This window comes from Coturnix japonica, chromosome 11 (genome assembly GCF_054131305.1).
Source record: "Coturnix japonica strain WE chromosome 11, WE-NBRP24, whole genome shotgun sequence".
Classification (NCBI taxonomy): Eukaryota; Metazoa; Chordata; class Aves; order Galliformes; family Phasianidae; genus Coturnix; species Coturnix japonica.
In genome coordinates, this window is record NC_140673.1 from 11,174,467 (window position 1) to 11,192,883 (window position 18,417).

Consider the following 18,417-nt stretch of genomic DNA (forward strand, 5'->3'; position numbering starts at 1 on the left):
GTGTTGGTGTGTAAACAGCCCAGCAGCCAAGGCAAACACCAGCTGCCCCCCCCCGCAGTGCTCTGAAACCCCTCATGTGGGACATAAGCATCCCCAGGATTCCCCCACATCACCCAGCCCGGTGCCCAGAGGGACTGGGATGACAGCAGCACACAGCCACCACCGCATAACAAACACCACCAGGTGGCAGCCAGGAGGGACATAGAGGTTTAATGGGGCAATTCCAGTTGTGCAACATACAAAGTATGAGGAAAAAGGGGGTGGGTCATAAGAAGGATCCTATAAAAAAAATAGCCATGTTGCTTCGAGAAAAATAAAAATCCAGGGTGGTTAACCCCAGTCCTGTACCATAAAACCCCTCTGCAGGTACACTGACCATTGGTATGTACAGGTTTATAGATACACACCCACAGTGCAAAGAGCAGCACCGCAGCTGTGCTACACGGCGGGGGCATCCACCGAGTGTTTGGTTTTTAAATTAAAACATAAATAGAAGCAGACAACAGGCTGGAGCCAGGCACAGCTTCAGCCATGCCATGTCCGAGCACGGCCGGGTCCCAGCGCTGCCTACATGCCATTGTGCACCAGCTCGTGGGTCCCGTCCTCATCGATGACCAAAGGTGCACGGAACTCCCGATCCTTCACCAGCTCCTCCAGACCCTAGCAGAGCAGAAAGCAGCCTGTTAAACATGGGGAGAAGGGCGGGTACTGCCCCACAGCAGAGCCACGCTTACCTCCCCGCCGTAGGACACAAGGGGGGAGATCTCACACTGGATGGGCACGTCGCTGGCATCCTTCAGGCTGCAGAGAGAACCCAGAGTCAGCCACTCACAGGCAGTTGGGGGCTGGTGTTGGCAGGCTGCTGGCACATGGCCCCCCTCCCCGGTTAGCAAAGCCCTGTGTACTCCCCCAGGTAGGCGTGAGCTGTGGTTTAGATAGGGGCAGCAGCTAGAAGAGAAGAGAGCTCAAGGCACAGCTTTAAGGTGGATCTCTGTGTGCACTACAGCAGCACCATGCCCCCAGCCCTGCTGCATCTGATGCTCCCTCTTCCTGCACCCTGCTGCCACAGAGACTGCCCCCAGCCCCTGCAGTACCACTCCCGGGTGCCCCTTTCTGGACAGTGACAGCACAGTGGTGCACAAGATCCTGGCACCTGTGTCCTCCTTAGGGTCTGGCTGCTTTAGAGGTAATCATTAAACATTAAAACCATTCAGCAGTGAAGAAAAAAATGTGGAACTGCCACTACCTGCAGCTGTTATCCCACATTCTAACTGCACGATGGCATCTATAAAACTGGCAGCACCCAGAGTCCTGAATTAGAAACCAAGAACCCAGGTGCATCCATCAGAAGGTAGCAGTGCAGTGTCTAATGAAGGGGATGGAGGGCAACCAGTGGGAGTGCCCTCTAACCCATTGGTGCATCCTTCTGAGATAAGCCCAGTGCATGAAGCATGTGCCTGCGGAGCACACTGCTATTAGAACAATAATTTTAACACCACTCTATGCTTCCCATGCTTGTAAATCACAGAATGGTCTGGGTTGAAAAAAGGACCATAACCATCTTGTTTCAACCCTGCTGTGACATGCAGGGTCACCAACCACCAGACCAGGCTGCCCAGAGCCATATCCTGCCTGGTCTTGAATGCTTTTAGGGGTGGGGCATCTACAAGTGCCATCAGCCATGCTGGTATCAGCCTGGATCCCGAGCCCAACAGTTGGAGTCCTTGAGTACAGCTGGCTATCCCCACTACCGCTCACATGTGCTACATCAAAGTCTGTGTGCAATGCCTTTCATCCCATTCCAGCAAGCAACCTGCTGGGTGTCAGGCAGACCCTGGGAGACATCAGCCACCTCCCTGTGTCCTGGGGCTACTCCCCACCAGCAGGGCAGGCACCAGCTCACCACAGCAGCACAGAACCCTTCACCTTTTCCCAAAGCCTCTGCAGAAAAGAGCACCAGGAAGGAGCAGTGCCACCACTCTCCTACAGCAAGACATGCCTGCAGGCAGCATGCGCCCGAGCCCCTGTTAGTGCCCGGTCACCTCACTATGCCTGCAGCCCGTTAGTACCTATACCCAGCCCCGCCACCATGCAGCCCGGTGGCACGTATAGTTACTTGTCTTTGACATCGGCCGGGGTGGCATCTGACCTTCCGTTTGTGATGCTACGTGGGAATAAAGAAGGGTTAAGACAAATGGGAAAGTCATCCCCGACTCGCTCTGCTCGGTGCTGTCTCCAACCAGAGGCAGCAGTCTCTTGGTCAAGGGGTGCTGTGATCTGCTGGTGGCAGCGCTGAGTGCAGAACCAGCACCAGGAAGGCTGAGGGCTGCCCAGTGTCCTACAGCCTGCCCAGGGGGACAGAGGAAGAGGCTCTGCCCTTCCAAGGAAGCAGCAGCAGCTCACCGGGGGATGGCGGGGAGGCGTGTGCCATTCTCATCCACAAAGTGTCCCCCTGCGTTGAGCACCCAGCGGTGGTGCAGGGACATCAGGGCGTGCCGTGCCGTGGTGGGGTTGTCCTTGCCGTTCTGGCTGTCTGCATTCTTCAGAGGAGAGAACTCATCCTCACGCAGCACCTCGTACACCACAAACTTCCTGGGGAGGAGAACGGGACAGGGAGGGTCGGGTCTGCTTTTGTGGCATCCCCAAAGACACATCCCCACCCATGGCCCAGGGACAGACACGCAGCCATACTTGGAGAACTGGAAGATGTCGAAGACAAACTTCTCCATCTTGATCCCGTTGGGCTTCTCAGGCTGGATCAGCTGCCCCGTCTCAATATCCACATGTGGGATCTTCTTCTCAGCAACGTGGTGCTGCAGCTGCGGCTCGTAGGTGCTGCGAGGGGCCAAGAGAGCGGAGCCTAAGGCGGGCACAGGGACACCACGCCAGCCACGGCTCATCTCATCTGGAGGACCGGGTCCAGGATATGGAGCTGAGCCCGTACTTGACGACATCTTTCAGGAAGGAGGTGGTGAAGTAGTGGTTGGCGATGTTGCCGGCGTTGAAAAGCAGCCGCCCGTCTGGGCCCCGCTTCTGCGCGGTGTCCAGGGAGATCTCACTGTACTCCACCACCTGGTAGACGCCATCCACGCGGCACACCACGCCGACTGGCTCCGTGGGGTTGGTCTTCTCCACCACCTGCCCAGGGAAGGGCATCTGGGTTTACTTTCTCCTCTTGCCAGCCAGAGGGAGGGACAGCTTTCCCTTCCCAGCTCCGACAGCACCAAGGTCAGTGAGATCTACTGTCTGTTTGCCAGAGCCGAGCCCAAAGCAAACATAAACACTCAGGACCTTTTGCTGTTAATCCGGCCTTTGAGCAAAGCTTTGGGTGTGCGACATCCCGCAGCTGACACGTGGAGCTGTGCTTGGTGTTAGCTGCACCCACTGCACGTGTGTCCGGGATGACACGGCTGAAACGGGGCTGAGAAAGCCAGGGTGGGGGCAGCCCGAGAACCATACCTTGGCCCCGCAATCTGCTCCCTTCTCCAGGCAGAACCCGATGAACCTGGGGTCAGCCACCTTCACCAGGATGTTGTCCACGCAGTAGACATGGACACTCTGCACACCCCTCCGCTCCATGTCATCCACGATGCCGTGCACTCCCAGTGCCCGGTACAGACCCCCGTTGCCATCTGGAGTGGGGAAGGAGCATTAGTCAAGGCTCTCCTCCTCAGCACGGCCAAGAAGCGGGGCTTGAAGGCTCCCCACACCAGCTACACCCCACCCCACATCGCCTGCCAAACCGGCACCTCCCAGCCTGTGTCACTCACACACGTCATGGCCCAGCTGCTGCCTGCTCCCATGAGAAGGGCCGGGCTGGTTAACAGTGGGGAGCCCAGCTGGGGGAGTGGGGAACAGGCACTGAGCCCCTTACGGCCACTGCCTGCCACGGACCTGGCGCCATGGCGATCTTGCCCTTCTCCTCCAGCAGGATCTTCCCATCAAAGCCCAGCGCGGGCAGCATGCCCTGCTGGAAGAAGATGACATTCTCCTTCTTCAGGCCGAAGTAGCGGTGCTTCTGGAAGAACTCCTTGGTGGATTCCATGGTCCGCCCGCTCGTCATGATGTACCTGCAGGGGGTGGACACAGGGTCTGGCATCCTCACTCACTTACAGAGCCCCCCTTCAAGGTGCCAGCTGGGGGCACCTCGCAGCAGGGAAGGGTGAGCCCAAAGGACGCACTGACCCACAGAGGACCGCCCTGCTGTGCTCACCACGGGATGCTGCACGCCGTGCCGTGCCGCTCCTCCGCCAGCTGCTGCAGCCGCCGCAGGCGCTGGGCCTGCAGGTGGAAGAGGCTCTTTCGGGAGGGCAGCCCCACTTCGTACATGCCCTTGGGGTAGGGGACGCCCAGGCGCGTTCCCTGCCCTCCGGCCAGCAGCAAAGCGCCCACGCGCCCCGCCGCGATCTCCGCCAGCCCTGCGCACGGGACGGACGGGACACGCGTGGGGCTCCGCACACCGGCCCCGCTCCGCGCCCCGTCCCGCCCCGCACCTACCGCGGCTCTCCCAGGCCGGCAGCGAGCGGCGGTCGCGGGAGGCGCTGCCCAGCACGTCCCGCGGTACCGGCTCCAGCCTCGAGTCCGGCCCCGCCGCCGCCGTCCCTCCGCCGCCCCTCGCCCGGCGGAAGAAGCGGTTGATCTCGGCCACGTCCATGTCGCCCAGCTCGGCCGCCAGCTCCCGCCGCTCCTCCGCTCCCAGCTGCGGCCAGAACCGCAGCACGTGTTCCTGCCCGCCCGCCTCCAGCCGCCGCCGCAGCGCCGCCACGTCCAGCTCTCCCGCAGCCTCCATCGCAACGCAACGCGCCGCACCGACGGCCGCCTCTTTTATAGCGTCCGCCGTCACGCAGCCAAACAGCAGCCGGAGGCGGATCCTCCCCTCGCGTTCTCGCCGTCCCGCCCGCCTCGCACCGCCGCCAACCGGAGGCGGGGACACGCGCATCCCCCGCAGCTCGGCCAACGAGAGCTGGCGTAGCGGGGAAGGACCCGCCACGTCGGCGTTGGGAGGAGGCGCCGCCAGCGTCACTTCCCCGAGGAGCCGCCGTGAGCTCGGGGCGCTGCTTGTGCAACGCAGCCGGACACTCAGCCCCGCTTACGGGCAGCCCCAGGCGCCGCTCCAGCCGCCCGCCCACACAAAGTGTCCGCACGCTGCCGTGTGTCCAAGCGTCATTTATTGATCATCGGGACGGACCGAGCGCAACGGGAACAGCTCACACGGAACCCGATGGAGCGGGCGAGGGGGGAGGAGCTGAGGTGTGATGTGCTGTGCTGGCACCATACAGAGCGTGGGGATGGAGATGGGAATGAAGATCGGAGCTGGCCCGGCCTCAGGCAGTGACCCAAAGTTAATCTCCCTGTGTGTAATAAAGAGCTGGAAACAAAGAGCTTTCTATCTCAACCTGCTCACACACATACACACACACAGCAGCAGAAACCGGCTGCTGGATTTCATCTCACCCTCAGCTTTAAGAGCCAGGACAGGCCCCGCACACAGGGACACCAGGCACAGTTGTGCTGTCTCCAGACATTTCACCTTTCATCCTTCTCCCTGAAGCAGATTTCTCCCTTCCCCCAGTCACCATTTCCTCTCCAGACGCTCTGCAGGAGCTCCATCCTACGCTAGACCTCAGACAACAGCTGCAGCACCAGGGAAAGACCCACCACTGTAGTTCTGGAGAAAGACAGCTCATAGGAGGAAGCTCTACCTGCAGCACAGACCAAGGAACCCGCAAGCACCTGGGGGAAAACCTCAACACCTCACCCCTTCAAGTGGTACCGTGAGCCAAGGAGAGCCATAACCATCCACAGCAAAACAGTCACTGCAGATCAAACCATTGTGCACACTCAGGTACAATCTAGAGTTAAGGGACACGTGCTTTAGCCAAGCCACCTAGAGCTCAATAAGACACCAGGGTGAGTTTTAAAGCCTTTTTCTATCAAGCTGATGGTGAGAGATGATGCTAAAATGTTTCTGGTTCTGAGGAATTTCTACATCTCCCTGCAGGGAAAAGTCAGGGACTGGACCCGCTAACAGAGATCAGCATCTTCAACTCCAGCCAGCAGGAATAAAAGCAAAAAAAGACAAAAGCTTTGGGTTTTTTGTTCAACTCGGTGCTCAAGCCTGGTCTCACTGAGCATCCAGTGAGAAAATGTGGTGGCTGGAGTTTGCAACTTGCAGATGTATTTAGTTCCTGGCATGACTCTCACCTTTAACCAAAGATCCTAAGCCAAGGAGATAAGCTCAAAAGAAAGCAGAGCAGCTCACAGCATTGGAGAGATGCACAGGTCCCACTATCAGTGAGAGCCTTTCATGCTCCCATGGCTGGCACTTAGCTGGGCAGATCCCTCAGCCCTGCCTCTGCCAGCTGAGGCACACACAGCCAGCTCAGTGCTGCTAACACAGGGGCACTGATCATGGGAATTTCTGGGCCAATGTGCTCGTACCAATGGCCAAGCTGCCAGAGACAGCAAAAACTCAGAGCTGAGGTCAGTTACTACCTAGCAACATTCAGAGCTCTTGATACAAATTAAACACTGCTCTTCACATAGGAAAAAAACCCCTAATCCAACCATCATCTGAATCCTCCCAGACAGTAAAGCTGCTTCACTACAAGGACAGTTGAATTAAAAGCAACGAATCATACACCCCATTACACAAAGCTGCTTTACAGCTACGTACACCAAAGTAGCATAATTCTGTGAACAGTCTGATCAGCAAATCACGCCTCAAAACTCACCGCAGGATTTTTATACCTGGAAAAATCTACCACCTCAAAGGCTACAGAAAATTCAAAGAGATTGGTCCTTTCTGGGTAAGTTTGGCAAGGGCTGTAGTAGCCAGGCCTCCAGGCCAGCACAGAGACTAGTGAAATGCTACAGACGTTGGTTCTTCCAACAAACTGCACACATGCACATGGGGAAAAAAAATCAGGAGGACTATTGAAGGATTCCAGCAAGTCGGGCATCAGCAAGATGCAAGAAGTAAACTGCAAGGAAGTAAACTGCAAGTTAATTCAGGTATGATTAACTGTCAGAGACAGTTTGGGCAGCTGCCTTCAAGTATTCCAGCTGGAGGAAAGAATTCAGGAGGGTTTGTGATATAGGAGGGTTCTCCTCATCACTAACCTCGTACCAGGGCTGCAGGCTGGAATATGCTATTCCCCTCTGTGCAGGGCTGCTCCGTGCTGGGAGCGAGCTGTCTGTCCCTGCACACAGATACAGGTCTACATGCCCCTGGGCTGTGGGAAGTAACCATCTGGCTGCTCCATGCTAACAGGAGGATCTTCTGCCTGTGCATTAAAGCCACATGAGCAGGGAACATGCTCTGGGGGTAGCCGTGATGCTGCTCACCCAGGTTCTTTCTCCAGAAGCCTGCGGCTGTTGTCCCTGATGCTGGGAAAGACATCAGTTCTGGCCAGTTAAGAGTGATTCCTGGCCAAGCCCTTTCCAAACAGAATCTCAGATTGCCTCAGGCCCTTTGTGCAACCTATGAAGGACCAAAAGTGTCAGTGCTTCTAATCTACGACAAGTCTGGTGGGTTAATGCAAAAACAAAATGCACAACACAGAAAAGCCAAGCGTGGAACCTAACAACAGACAAATAGGTTATTTCTTGTAAGACTCTCAGGCAGAAGTCCTGCAGACACACAAAGAATACTGCACACTCCTTTCCAAAAACATCACCTAAAGACACTTGCATATTACAGATGATTTGGCATCAGAGCTCAGAGCGTCAGTGCCAGCACAGCAGGGTGCAGGCTAGAAAGATGACTCCATGTGACAGTTTTCACATCACCTCGGGCTACAAAGTGCTTACAAGTTGTGTTGGGACTGAGGCTGGCACTGCTCTGATGACATTTAACCACACCCGGTCGGTCCCTGCCTATCCCACACACACACAAGCAAGTTCAGCTCAGCCACACCTCGGCTCCCCGAGCCCAGCATGCCATTTGTGCCAGGTGAGACATGCGGCTCTTCTCGGGTCAGCAGTCAGTGACAGGCTAGCACTGCAGGCTCAGCAGGTACCATTTTCTTGCTTCCTTCCTTTTGCTCTAAGGGATGTGGAAACCCAAAGTCTTCCCAATACAGTCTTAAGAGGGTGAGGGTGGTGCTTCTGCTTGATTCATGATTCACCACAAACAGCAACTAAAGGCAGGGAGGTCTTCCTCCTCCCAACTAGAGAAGAACACAGGTATTATAGGAAAGCTCAATAAAGAAATCCTCTCTGCAGAGCAAAACCAGGCGCTAAGGACAAGACATTCAGTGGTCTCACTTCCATCATTTGAAAGTGCTTGCTGAGACCTGTTCTGCCTGCAGGGCTCCCACAGCCACCTTCCAGTCACCAGAGTGCCCACCAGAGCAGGCAAAGCCACACATCCAATGTAAACAAGCAAGCACTAAACACACACACAAGCACACACTTAAAGCCATCCAGGCCTCCTCTGCACATCACAAAGCAGCAGTAAAGGTTTCAAAGCCCATTTCAGTCCTTTGCATCTCTCCTTTACAGATGACTCAGAAGCAGGGCTAGGAAGCTCTTTTGTACATTCAACTGTAAAACACGTGAGGAAGAGGAGTGAGACAACTCTCCTGATTGTTGCTACGGCCTACAGCAAGTTTTGGTACAGATATCCTCTCTTATAGGCACTCAGTGGGTAAAACGTAGCCACAACAAACTTGCCATCAAAAATCTTTCCAGTCAGCATTTTTTGGGCAGCTTTGGAATCACCAGCATTTGCATATTCAACAAAGACCTGAAAAAGAGAGAGGAAAAGTAATGCTCAATTCTGTGGACCGTGTGTTTTGTAAGGTAGGAGAAATTATGATAATGCTCTACATCTTCAACACTTCCTCTTCTACATGCTGGTCTCTCCTGTTCTCTCACATATCTCAGACCCCCCTTCTAAAGCTGTTTCTGAGGTCCTCTCAGGTTAGGGAACTTTACATATCTGAGAAGGAATGCGTGCTGGCCTTCAAGACAACCAGCTATTTTTAGCACTGCTGTCAGTCAAGAGCTGAGAAAGCAGTCCCGCAGCACACAGAGCAACCATGAGAATGAATGCACAGCCTCTTCCCTCCATCCACTTACTTGGCCTTTACCAGGATTTTCCTTTGGAATAAGCAAGGAAACCACCGGTCCATATTTCTGACACTCCTCCCTTATGTCTTCCAGGATATCTGAGAAAGGAAAGAACTGGTTGTCTTTCACTTTGCAAACTAGAGCGTGCAAAGAAACAAGCAAAGGCTAAATGAACACATCCAGAACTTCCAGTCAGCACAGCCTTTTCCTCTCAATTTAAAATCAACAATCAAGGATTCCCACAACAGAAACTGATGCTGCTCAACAGTCACATATAAAAAGAGTGTCTGAACTGAGGCCCAAGTCACAGACGTGCAGGCAGGGAATCCCTGAAGACAGTACTTCTCTTTGCACGTGAAGCCTGGCTTTCCAGTAGCTAAATCGATCATGATTTGTGACTGTTTATTTCTGGTTATGGCACTTGGAGGAGGGGAACTAAAGTAGCTGCTACAAACAGCCTTTGTGTGAGCAGAACACAGCCTTTCAAATTCCTGTCCCCTGAGCTCTCTAGCTTGTGTCACTCACTGGGATTTGAAAGCGAGCAGAAAAGTGAATTCCACAAACATGCCCTGCTACTTATGAGGTATAGCTTTGATACAGTTTAAGAACTCAATTTATTTCAGTTCTCTGTGATGAGATCCTGGATATGTCAACCTGTAAACTATTGAGGATCCTGCCCCTGGGCTCCACAGAGTCCTGTGCACGTTCTGCAGAAGCTCAGAGCCACAAACACATTACAGGTACTGTAATGGTTAAGCATTTAACCAAATAGGAAAATAAAACCCAATCTTTTTTGAAATCTGGGATTCTTTAAGAATTCCCTTTAAGCTCTTCATTCTGCTTCAACCTTTCAGTCTTAGCCTATTTTTTGTTGGCACAGCTGACCCTCTTGGTATCAGAGCTCAGCTGAGAAGCTCGTTATTCTTGTGCCTATTAATTGCTCCTCTGGTTATCACCAAATCCAAACAGAACAGTCAAGATGACATTGCTATGTGGGAACTGCACAGCACACACCAACCTTCATATTCTTCTTCACTCTGCAGAGAAGCATCACTTAGAACATTCAGCAGCCTCAGCACAGGCGTGGGGAGCATCACCAAATCTTCAATATGAGGAGCTGTTCAACACCCACAAAGTTAGAGAAAACAAAAGAAATCAAAGGAGCACAAAAAACGCAAAGTTGACTCAATATGCACTCCTATCATACACAACAACTTCCTGCTCTTTGCAGTGTAGTTTTGCTTCACTCTATTATTACCTACGTTCACACAGATAATGTATTTTCCCCATTTCCAACATATCTTTGCCTGTGCACTGATAGATTCTTCCCAAAGGATTCAGTATAGTTTGCAATTCCACTGAGGCCAGCACTTGAAACTGCTTTTAAAATTACAAAGCTAACAGCAATTAAGACTAGAATTGTGCCTGCTTAGCTCAGACGTAGAGCCTGATGAGACCTCAAGGGCTATGACAGTTGAGCAAACTACCCCTCCCTTATATACAGCAATGAGAGAAGATGAAAGAACTATTCTGCAACCTGCTCCTCCTCTTGCTGATACCACACAAGCTAGAAACAAGCCAGATGGCTTCTGTAACTTCAGTCCTTAAGCTATACTAAGGCACAAGCCTCAGCTGATTCTACATTATATTCAAGTTCTTCTTAACGCCACCAAAATCCAAATGCAGCATGTTGTCTTGAAGACCTGCATGCAATCTTGCAGCAGAAAAAAATGAAAATGTTTAATTACATAAAGCAATGCTAAGAAGTTCGGGTCACATAATGAAGGTAAGATCCTGTGAACAACTTTACAGGAACAGAAATAAAGAGAAGGTAGGCAAACAAACCCCTACAGCACAGAGCCACCTGACAAATGCATTGCTTGCAACACCCTTCTGTCCTAGGGCGTACTTTCTGCCTAGCACCAATGCTCCTGTTCAGTCACAGATGATACCAACCACACTGACAACACAGCAGGCTGCAGCCTACGAGCAGCTCAGTAAAGAAGCTGAGGGACTGGAAAGTCAAGACTTGGTTGTAAATGACAAGGAAAGCCATTCTCAGCTGTCTTTGCTCTAAACAGAACAGCTTTGTCCAATGGTAAGGTAATGGTAGATCATATTCAGCCTTCATAGGAGAGCAGCTGTAAATGCTTCTTTGTGCAGACAGGCTTACGTATAACCTGGGCAAAGAAGCAACTAAGAAAAATCAAAGCTGTTGTATAAACTTGTAGCACTAACCACAGAAGCACCTTCCTAGTACAAACAGGTACAGTTTAAGGTCTGTGTGTTCAAAATGAGACCAGAAAGCACTGCCAATATACTATTCCCTCTGCTCTAGAGCAAGTCTGGCAGAAAGGTTCAACTCCTTTTATGGGAGGTGGCTTTGATTACAACAGTCACAGTTTCTAAAATGCAAGAGAAGTTTTAAAACAGGAATGAGTTTGTTACTTTTGTTCAATATGCTGAGATCCCAACATCTAAATGCAACCTCAGAAGATGCAATGCTTAACAGCTTTCACTGCAAGCAGCTTAGGGAAAAATAGGGCTCAGATTCAAGGGAAAATACTAGCCCATCAAGAAGCTGGATGCATCGATTTATGCTGCAGAAAAGCTGGATATGGAGCTCTTCACCAGTGCTCCTGAGAGCAGGCAAGCTCTAAACAATGCTACCGTATTGCTTTTCGAACAAGAAATGCAGAGGGGTGTGAGCAGGACTGTCCCAGCTCATCTTTTGCTGACAGCCTGCAACCCACACAGGGAGGGTCCTGGGGATAAACCACCTTTTTTCTCAATTGAAGAGAAAGCTCCAGATCAAAACAAGGTAGCATCTGTCTGACCTGCCACATGGACACCGCAAGAGGCAGGCCCTGACTTGCTCCCTGCTTTTCAGGCCCAAGATGGGTTCCAGGACCATGAGAACACACTGGGACTGCTCAGCCTGCAAAGAGGAGGCAGTAGCAGATGCAAGCACCAGATATTGCTCATATTTCTGGCTTCTGAATTAGAGATCTGTTAGCACAGTAAAATCCATCCACCTACCATAAATAGCATCATACTCTTCAAAAGCACCTTAATGGTCAAAATACCAGTTAAGTACCTTCGTTATTTCTGTCCCCTTGGTTGAATAAGGCTGTCACAGTGCACTCTCAGACAGTTCAATCTGAGCAGAATTTACTGGGAAGGAAAAATCACAGCCCACACATCCACTCGGACAGAGCAGTGCTGAGAGCAAGGACAGCACTCTGACCTGCCTGCTGCAGTACCAGAGGTCTGACAAGTGCCACAAAAATACGGAAGCAGCAATGAGGACAAGACAGGAAACAAATGCACCTCCATGTGATGAAAGACAACATGCACAACTTACCAAAGGGAATGCTGAAGAATGGGCTGCATAAAGCCTTTTCAGCAGAGGCTCGCTTGCCTTGGTCACAATGAAGCATGCTGGAAGAGAAAAGACATCCTTATGCTCTTGCATGCAACATCCGTTCATCGACAAATTCAAGTTGTGCTGGAAAGCAGTACTAAGGAGTATCCTATCTTTAGGGCACTCATGGTACAAAGAGAACAGTCAAGAGTACATCTTCCGATTCACAGCTTAATCACAGCAGAAGGATCCCTTGAGAGCATCTGCAGAGCATAATACAAGAGGTGTTGCTCTGAGATGCCTCTGAACACCAAGTTAAGGAAGTTACTCACTGACAGGTTTACAATGAACATTATATGTTCCAGCTCCACCTCTCCAGGCCATTCCACCCTTGTCTCAGACACATATCTAGAGTCACACAAAAGCAACTGCATTCCAAGCAGCTCCCACATTTTGTCACAAAAGGGATTCAAAGCAGCTAATAACACAGGGCTTGCCTGAGAGCATCCCCAGCTGAACTTTAAAAGTGACTCTCTGCCAAGTTGTGGCCTCATGCACTCTGCAGCTTCAAAGAAGTGTCACAAGTCAGAGACAGACCTCTCAGCACAGAGCTGCACAAGTACATTTGAATACTGTCTGCCCCCTCTTTTGTTTCTGACAACACTCCCTTAAGGCAGCAAAGTTTTCACTGTACTGTTATTTTTCCAGTTTTCTCCAAGTACAGACTCATTAGTGTGAAGTACTGACACAGCTAATGCTTGAGCTTGTTACTAGCACAGTGACAAGGGTATTGTGGGTGTAGGTTCTAAGTTGCCAAGAGCAAGGCACAAGACTTCACAGGGCACATCTTTAAGCAACATTTCATAAAGGCAGTAAAGGTACCTTTTAATAAGGTCTCTGAGGTGATAAGCTGGAATGGCTGAATTAACCACCCCTTCACTGGCAAAAATGCGATCGATGATGGCAGAACTGTTTGTCTGAAAAGAAAAAGCAGCAGTAATTAGAGGTGAAAGGAAATAATAGTGCCAAGCTTGAAATAACCTAGGTGCTGGGAGAAGTGGGTTAGGCATCATGTTCTGAACTGGACGCAGAGGGCTCTGGCACTCTGGTGTTACACGAGATATCCTTGATGCTGCAGGCTCACCTCAGATTGAGTAATTTGCCTATGTGAAAGCTGGAAAGCCTCATGTGCATACAGGTTTGCTCTTACTGAGAACCTTATGATGTTGAAAGGATACTGTTACTGGAAAGGGAAACAGGAAACAAAGTTATTTCACAGAAAGGAGAGGACGGAATCAGGCACAAGGTTCAAAGTCCAGAGCCTTCCTCTTGTTTTCTCAGGATAAAGATGTAGGGGAAAAAAATCCCAAATTAGAGTTAACACAGAAACACAGGGGCTGGAAGGGACCTCTGAAGACTGCTAGTCCAACCCTCCTACACAAGTGGGTTCCCTACAGCAGGTTGCACAAGAAAGGGTCCAGAGTTGGATTTTATGGTTCAAAACAGCAAATAACAGTTAAGCAGCATGGTGCTGCTGAACTAGTCACCACCAAGCTATTTCATTCTTCCATCTGTGCAACACTACAGCCAGAAAACTTCACCTCACAGCTCTTGGGGGGGAGACAGGCTTCAGACACAGAATCCTGGAGCTGTGCAATTTGAGTAGCCTAAACGCAGACAGTGTTCAGACACAGTCCTACAGGGCCTGCACGTCTTTAAGGCTTTGAAACCTTAATTCCCAGGACAATAGGATTATAGAAACATCAAGGTAATGCTCTCTAGTTGCCAGGTGCTACCTCACAAATCCAAGGTACAAATAAAACAGCGGGAGAACTTGTTCGGTGTAAGCCAACCGCAGTTCTTGCTCACCTTCCATTCCTGAGATTGGACTGTATGTTTCAGTTTCATTCCTGAGAACATTTCCAGTAAAACGATTCCCAGACTCCACAGATCCACAGCAGAGGTACACTCCGTCTCACTCTGGAGCCCTGCCTGTGCCAGGCAGTTCTGCAGTTCTGCCTCTGGAGCCCGATACCCGTCTGTTTGAATATATTTCACATCCTACACAAGACCAAGCAAACACAGGAAGTTAATTTCACAGATGCAGGTTCCCTGTTCTACTCTCAAATCATTTTACAGAGCTCATTCCATATGGGTCACCAAAATACTGTTTGCTAAATGTACTAAAAGCACAGTACAGTCAGTGCTACGTGGTCAGAAGGCAGCTCAACTTGCTGCACTGCTGTGTTGATGGGGGGAAAAGAAAAACACAACAAAAACAATAAGACTATCTGGAAGAGAAAACACCCCTCGGCAAAACAGCACTAACACCTGAGCTCTCTGAATGACAGCACTGCTGGGAGAAAGAACCTGGATGTCACAGTACATGCATAGAAGACACTGGAAGTTTCAGAATAAAGGTGGATGGAACACACAAAATGTGCTTCATGTACCAGAGCACAAACAGCTCAGTCTGAACAGTGAGGATCTGTAACAGCTCCTGTTATTTAAGCACTGATGAGCTCCAGAACAAAATACTAAAAGAACGATGCAGGCATTTAACACCCAAACAAGGAAATTATCAAAGCTACTTCCCACACACCTCTTCCTTCTCTCCCCTTGCAGTCAGAAGCGCTGCAGCAATCAATAGCTGCTCAGCTGCTGTGGCTGGCAGAAGAAAATGCCCACACACTGCCTAGTTAAAACAAGACAATGATGGAATCATATGAGGGCTGACTGGGGGGCAGCTCTGAAAGCTTCCCATCCAACCTCCTGCCCACAGCCCACACTGGACTAGACAAAGCCATGGCTGTCCGATTGAGTCCTCTGTCCAATATCTGTTCAATAATACACTGATGTAACTCAAGGAACAACAGAAGAATATATGAGATTACTTCCTGGACAAGGCACAGGTAGCAGGAATATATTAATACCACAGGTAACCTAGGGAATATATTAATACCAAAAAGACCTGCTTCTCCAATTGAAAATAAAGCCCACAAAAGACATTTCTAAGCAACAGAGCTCAGCAGCATTTCATGAACCTAAAAAGAAACAGTAGATAAACTGCATGGTTGGGTACCCCTCTCTGATCACCAAAGAACAGAACCTCTGGTGTGGTGAAAGCAGCAGTTCAGCAGCCCCCACTAAAACAATATTTCAAGATGCAGAGAACACAGTGGTCACTGCCACTGGCCAAAACAGAGAGCTGGAATTTCACTCCTACCATCTGAAGTACATTGAGAGATTTACATGGTTGAGACCTTGCTCTGCGTAAAGCCATTCCCCGTTAAACAGTGACTGTAGAGAAGTTATATAAGAAGTAGAGCTGTCAGAAACATGAAGAACGTGGTCTCGACTAAGATAAGGAATTCATGCTGCTGAGCAGGGGTAGAGAATAGAGGCTGACACTCAGTACACATTCAGAACAGGGTCAGATGGTTCACTCGAACAGCCGGCATAATTACAAGAACCAGAGAATGAAATTCAGCCCAAAAGAGAGCAGATGGGAAGGAATGGCAGAAGCAAATAAAACACGGTCAACTATTAGGAGACGACTCACTGGGCACGCAGCAAAACACAGACCTGAAGGGAAAAAAATATCTGCATCAGACACAGGACACCAGAAGAGTGGTTTGTGCTGATAGCGACAGATTAGCAGCATGAAATGGTGTTCAGCCAAGAACGTGGGAAAACCAAACACAACAAGGAGGAGCTGCTAAGCACACACATTCAAATCAGCTGTACCAAAGAATTCAGACAGCTCGCCCACGCAATTCTCAGATATTCACAGATCAGTGAGCCTAACTGTCAATACTGGGTAGAACAGGTCAAAGAAATACATGAATGTATAATCACTTTGAAAGCAAGGAAAGGGACAAGGCAGGATGCACGTAAAGAGGGCTCATTTGCTAAGAGGCATCTGATCAAAAACATTCCTAATACCCCTCAGAGGTGGTTACCAGGAGAGGGAGAGATGAAGGGCTGTTCCAACAGGCCAACAGCAGAAAGACAAGCAGCCTGTGCTTTCAATGGAGGCCATAGGGGCAAGAAAACCACCATCACCAAAGCAAACAAGTGACAGTGAAGGAAGGAAAGCAGGCACAGACCTGACCATGTTGGGAAAGAGCAGATACCACACCTAGCCACAGCCAGGGCTTTGGTCAGCGAAGTGACGTGGGAAAGAAGCAACCAGGGTAACAGAAAGGGAAGCTGCTGAAGATAAGATGAAAGTAAAGACAAGAGCAAGGACGCTGCTAGGGATGATGCAACTGGCTGACAGCAAAGCCCAGATTACTACTACATGTGATATGAGATGATAAAAGGGGATCTGACAGAGCTGGCTGCTCCCACCAGTCTGACCACATAAAAACCAGCAAACTTTCCAGGAAGTTGTATCATTAACTCTGGAATCCAGGACTGCGCGTAGCACAAAGGCTGACACTGACGCTAATCAGAGACATGCACAGGGAATGGGATCATGGCTTCTGTTTCCTGGCCCAGCCAACATTTCAGCCTTCCAGGAAACCCTCAGCACCATCCCGTTCTGACCATGCCACCTCCCCTCCTACACCCAGCAGCTAAAAGCAGCACAGATCCGCACAGCTCAAGACTGAGCGCAAACTGCTTTTGAGAGCAGAGCATTCCAAACCTGATTCCCCTCTTTGAAGCTAAGTCCAAAGTCAATGAGCTTAAAGCACTCCTCCTCCGCGCTCCACAGGATGTTGCGTGGCTTGAGGTCTGCGTGCACGTAGCCTTTGTGGTGCAGGAAGGCCAGGGCTTCCAGGACATCGCGGGCGCAGTGCTGGATCATCCACATGGAGCAGCCCTGGTTGCTTGAGTGCAGCAGCAACTCGGACACGCTGATATCCAGCAGCTCCAGCAGCAGGCAGCGGGACGGGCCGTTGGCCGAGTAGTGGTTGGTGAACACGCCATACAGAGTCACTGCAGAGAGATGGGTTGGAAACCTCGGTCAGGAGCGACTACACCGTGATGGTGCTCCTCCCTATCGTTACCCACTGAGCACAGAGAGTGGAGCTCAGGAGCAGCCCACCCACAGCCCCCCATTGGAACCAGCGCTGCCAGTGAGGGCGATACGTGCTGCCCCGGCGGCCTATAGTGCAGGATAACTGCCTCTAGTGCAGGATAGCTGCCTATAGTGCAGGATAGCTGCCTATAGTGCAGGATAGCTGCCTCTAGTGCAGGATAGCTGCCTCTAGTGCAGGATAGCTGCCTCTAGTGCAGGATAGCTGCCTATAGTGCAGGATAGCTGCCTCTAGTGCAGGATAGCTGCCTATAGTGCAGGATAGCTGCCTATAGTGCAGGATAGCTGCCTATAGTGCAGGATAGCTGCCTATAGTGCAGGATAGCTGCCTATAGTGCAGGATAGCTGCCTATAGTGCAGGATAACTGGCTGCAGGGAGCCAGGCCGCCGTCCGCGGATCCCACCCCAGGCTGCCCACCCCGCAGTCAGCCCCCGAGTCCCGGTACCCCCGCAGGTCCATAGGGGTGTGTGGGTCGTTACCGATGTTGCGGTGCCCGCGGAGCTGCTCGAGCGCGGCGCGCTCCTTTCGGAAGCCGTACTCTGCGCAGTCTGCTGCAGGCGGCCGGGAAACGGGGCGGCGAGCGGGGCCGGGCCGGGCCGGGGGCGGCACGAACTCCTTAACGGCGCCGGGAGGAGCCCGCGGGTCCCCGCAGCAGCGCACCCGGTACACGGAGGCCGAGGAGCCGCTGCCCAGCGGAGCCTGCACCTCCCACAGCCGGCCCAGCGCCTCCAGCAGCAGCGGCGGCGCCGCGCCCCACACGCAGCCCGACATGGCGCCGCCCGCTCACATCGCCCCGCCGCTCCCGCCGCCCCGCAGCGCCGACACCCGCCCCGCACCACAACCCGCAACACGGCACAGCCGGCCCGCGGCCGCCATGACACCGGAAGCGGGGCGGGAAGACACGTGGCCCCGCCTCCAGGCCCCGCCCCGGTC

General features: G+C 51.6%; 2 protein-coding genes across 4 annotated transcripts; both read right to left on the reverse strand.

Annotated features, from left to right (window-relative positions):
• Positions 1 to 184: 184 nt before the first annotated feature.
• UAP1 (UDP-N-acetylglucosamine pyrophosphorylase 1) lies at positions 185 to 4,996 on the reverse strand. 3 transcript variants are annotated; one of them, XM_015869443.3, is made up of 10 exons: positions 4,498 to 4,995; positions 4,214 to 4,418; positions 3,895 to 4,070; positions 3,460 to 3,632; positions 2,945 to 3,138; positions 2,692 to 2,835; positions 2,404 to 2,592; positions 2,117 to 2,164; positions 735 to 801; positions 185 to 660 (listed from the first exon to the last, which is right to left on the reverse strand). In XM_015869443.3, the coding sequence occupies exons 1-10, from the start codon at positions 4,937 to 4,939 to the stop codon at positions 568 to 570; spliced, it is 1,731 nt and encodes a 576-aa protein (XP_015724929.2). In that variant the 5' UTR covers positions 4,940 to 4,995; the 3' UTR covers positions 185 to 567. The 3 variants fall into 3 exon arrangements, with proteins under 3 accessions (XP_015724929.2, XP_015724930.2, XP_085367282.1); XM_015869444.3 differs by lacking the exon at positions 2,117 to 2,164; XM_085511156.1 differs by lacking the exons at positions 735 to 801; positions 2,117 to 2,164 and having other exon boundaries at positions 4,498 to 4,996.
• A 154-nt stretch (positions 4,997 to 5,150) lies between these two features.
• UHMK1 (U2AF homology motif kinase 1) lies at positions 5,151 to 18,377 on the reverse strand. Its single transcript, XM_015869449.3, has 8 exons — positions 17,964 to 18,377; positions 17,091 to 17,383; positions 14,309 to 14,500; positions 13,322 to 13,416; positions 12,440 to 12,516; positions 10,094 to 10,192; positions 9,085 to 9,173; positions 5,151 to 8,749 (listed from the first exon to the last, which is right to left on the reverse strand). Exons 1-8 carry the CDS (start codon positions 18,253 to 18,255, stop codon positions 8,603 to 8,605), a joined length of 1,284 nt encoding a protein of 427 aa, XP_015724935.1. The 5' UTR covers positions 18,256 to 18,377; the 3' UTR covers positions 5,151 to 8,602.
• Between the last annotated feature and the right edge of the window lie 40 nt (positions 18,378 to 18,417).

What these genes read in the sequence shown, in the direction of transcription:
- UAP1 (XM_015869443.3), bottom strand. Translation starts at nt 4,939, where the DNA reads ATGCGCGTGTCCCCGCCTCCGGTTGGCGGCGGTGCGAGGCGGGCGGGA. An exon ending in CCGGCCGATGTCAAAGACAA is followed by an intron (nt 802 to 2,116) that starts GTAACTATACGT and finishes TTCTCTCTGCAG; the next exon opens with CCTGAAGGATGCCAGCGACG. An exon ending in TTGTGTCCTACGGCGGGGAG is followed by an intron (nt 661 to 734) that starts GTAAGCGTGGCT and finishes CTGCTCTGCTAG; the next exon opens with GGTCTGGAGGAGCTGGTGAA.
- UHMK1 (XM_015869449.3), bottom strand. Translation starts at nt 18,255, where the DNA reads ATGTCGGGCTGCGTGTGGGGCGCGGCGCCGCCGCTGCTGCTGGAGGCG. An exon ending in TCCAATCTCAGGAATGGAAG is followed by an intron (nt 13,417 to 14,308) that starts GTGAGCAAGAAC and finishes TTTTCTTTTCAG; the next exon opens with ACAAACAGTTCTGCCATCAT. An exon ending in GAGTGAAGAAGAATATGAAG is followed by an intron (nt 9,174 to 10,093) that starts GTTGGTGTGTGC and finishes TTCCTTTCTCAG; the next exon opens with ATATCCTGGAAGACATAAGG.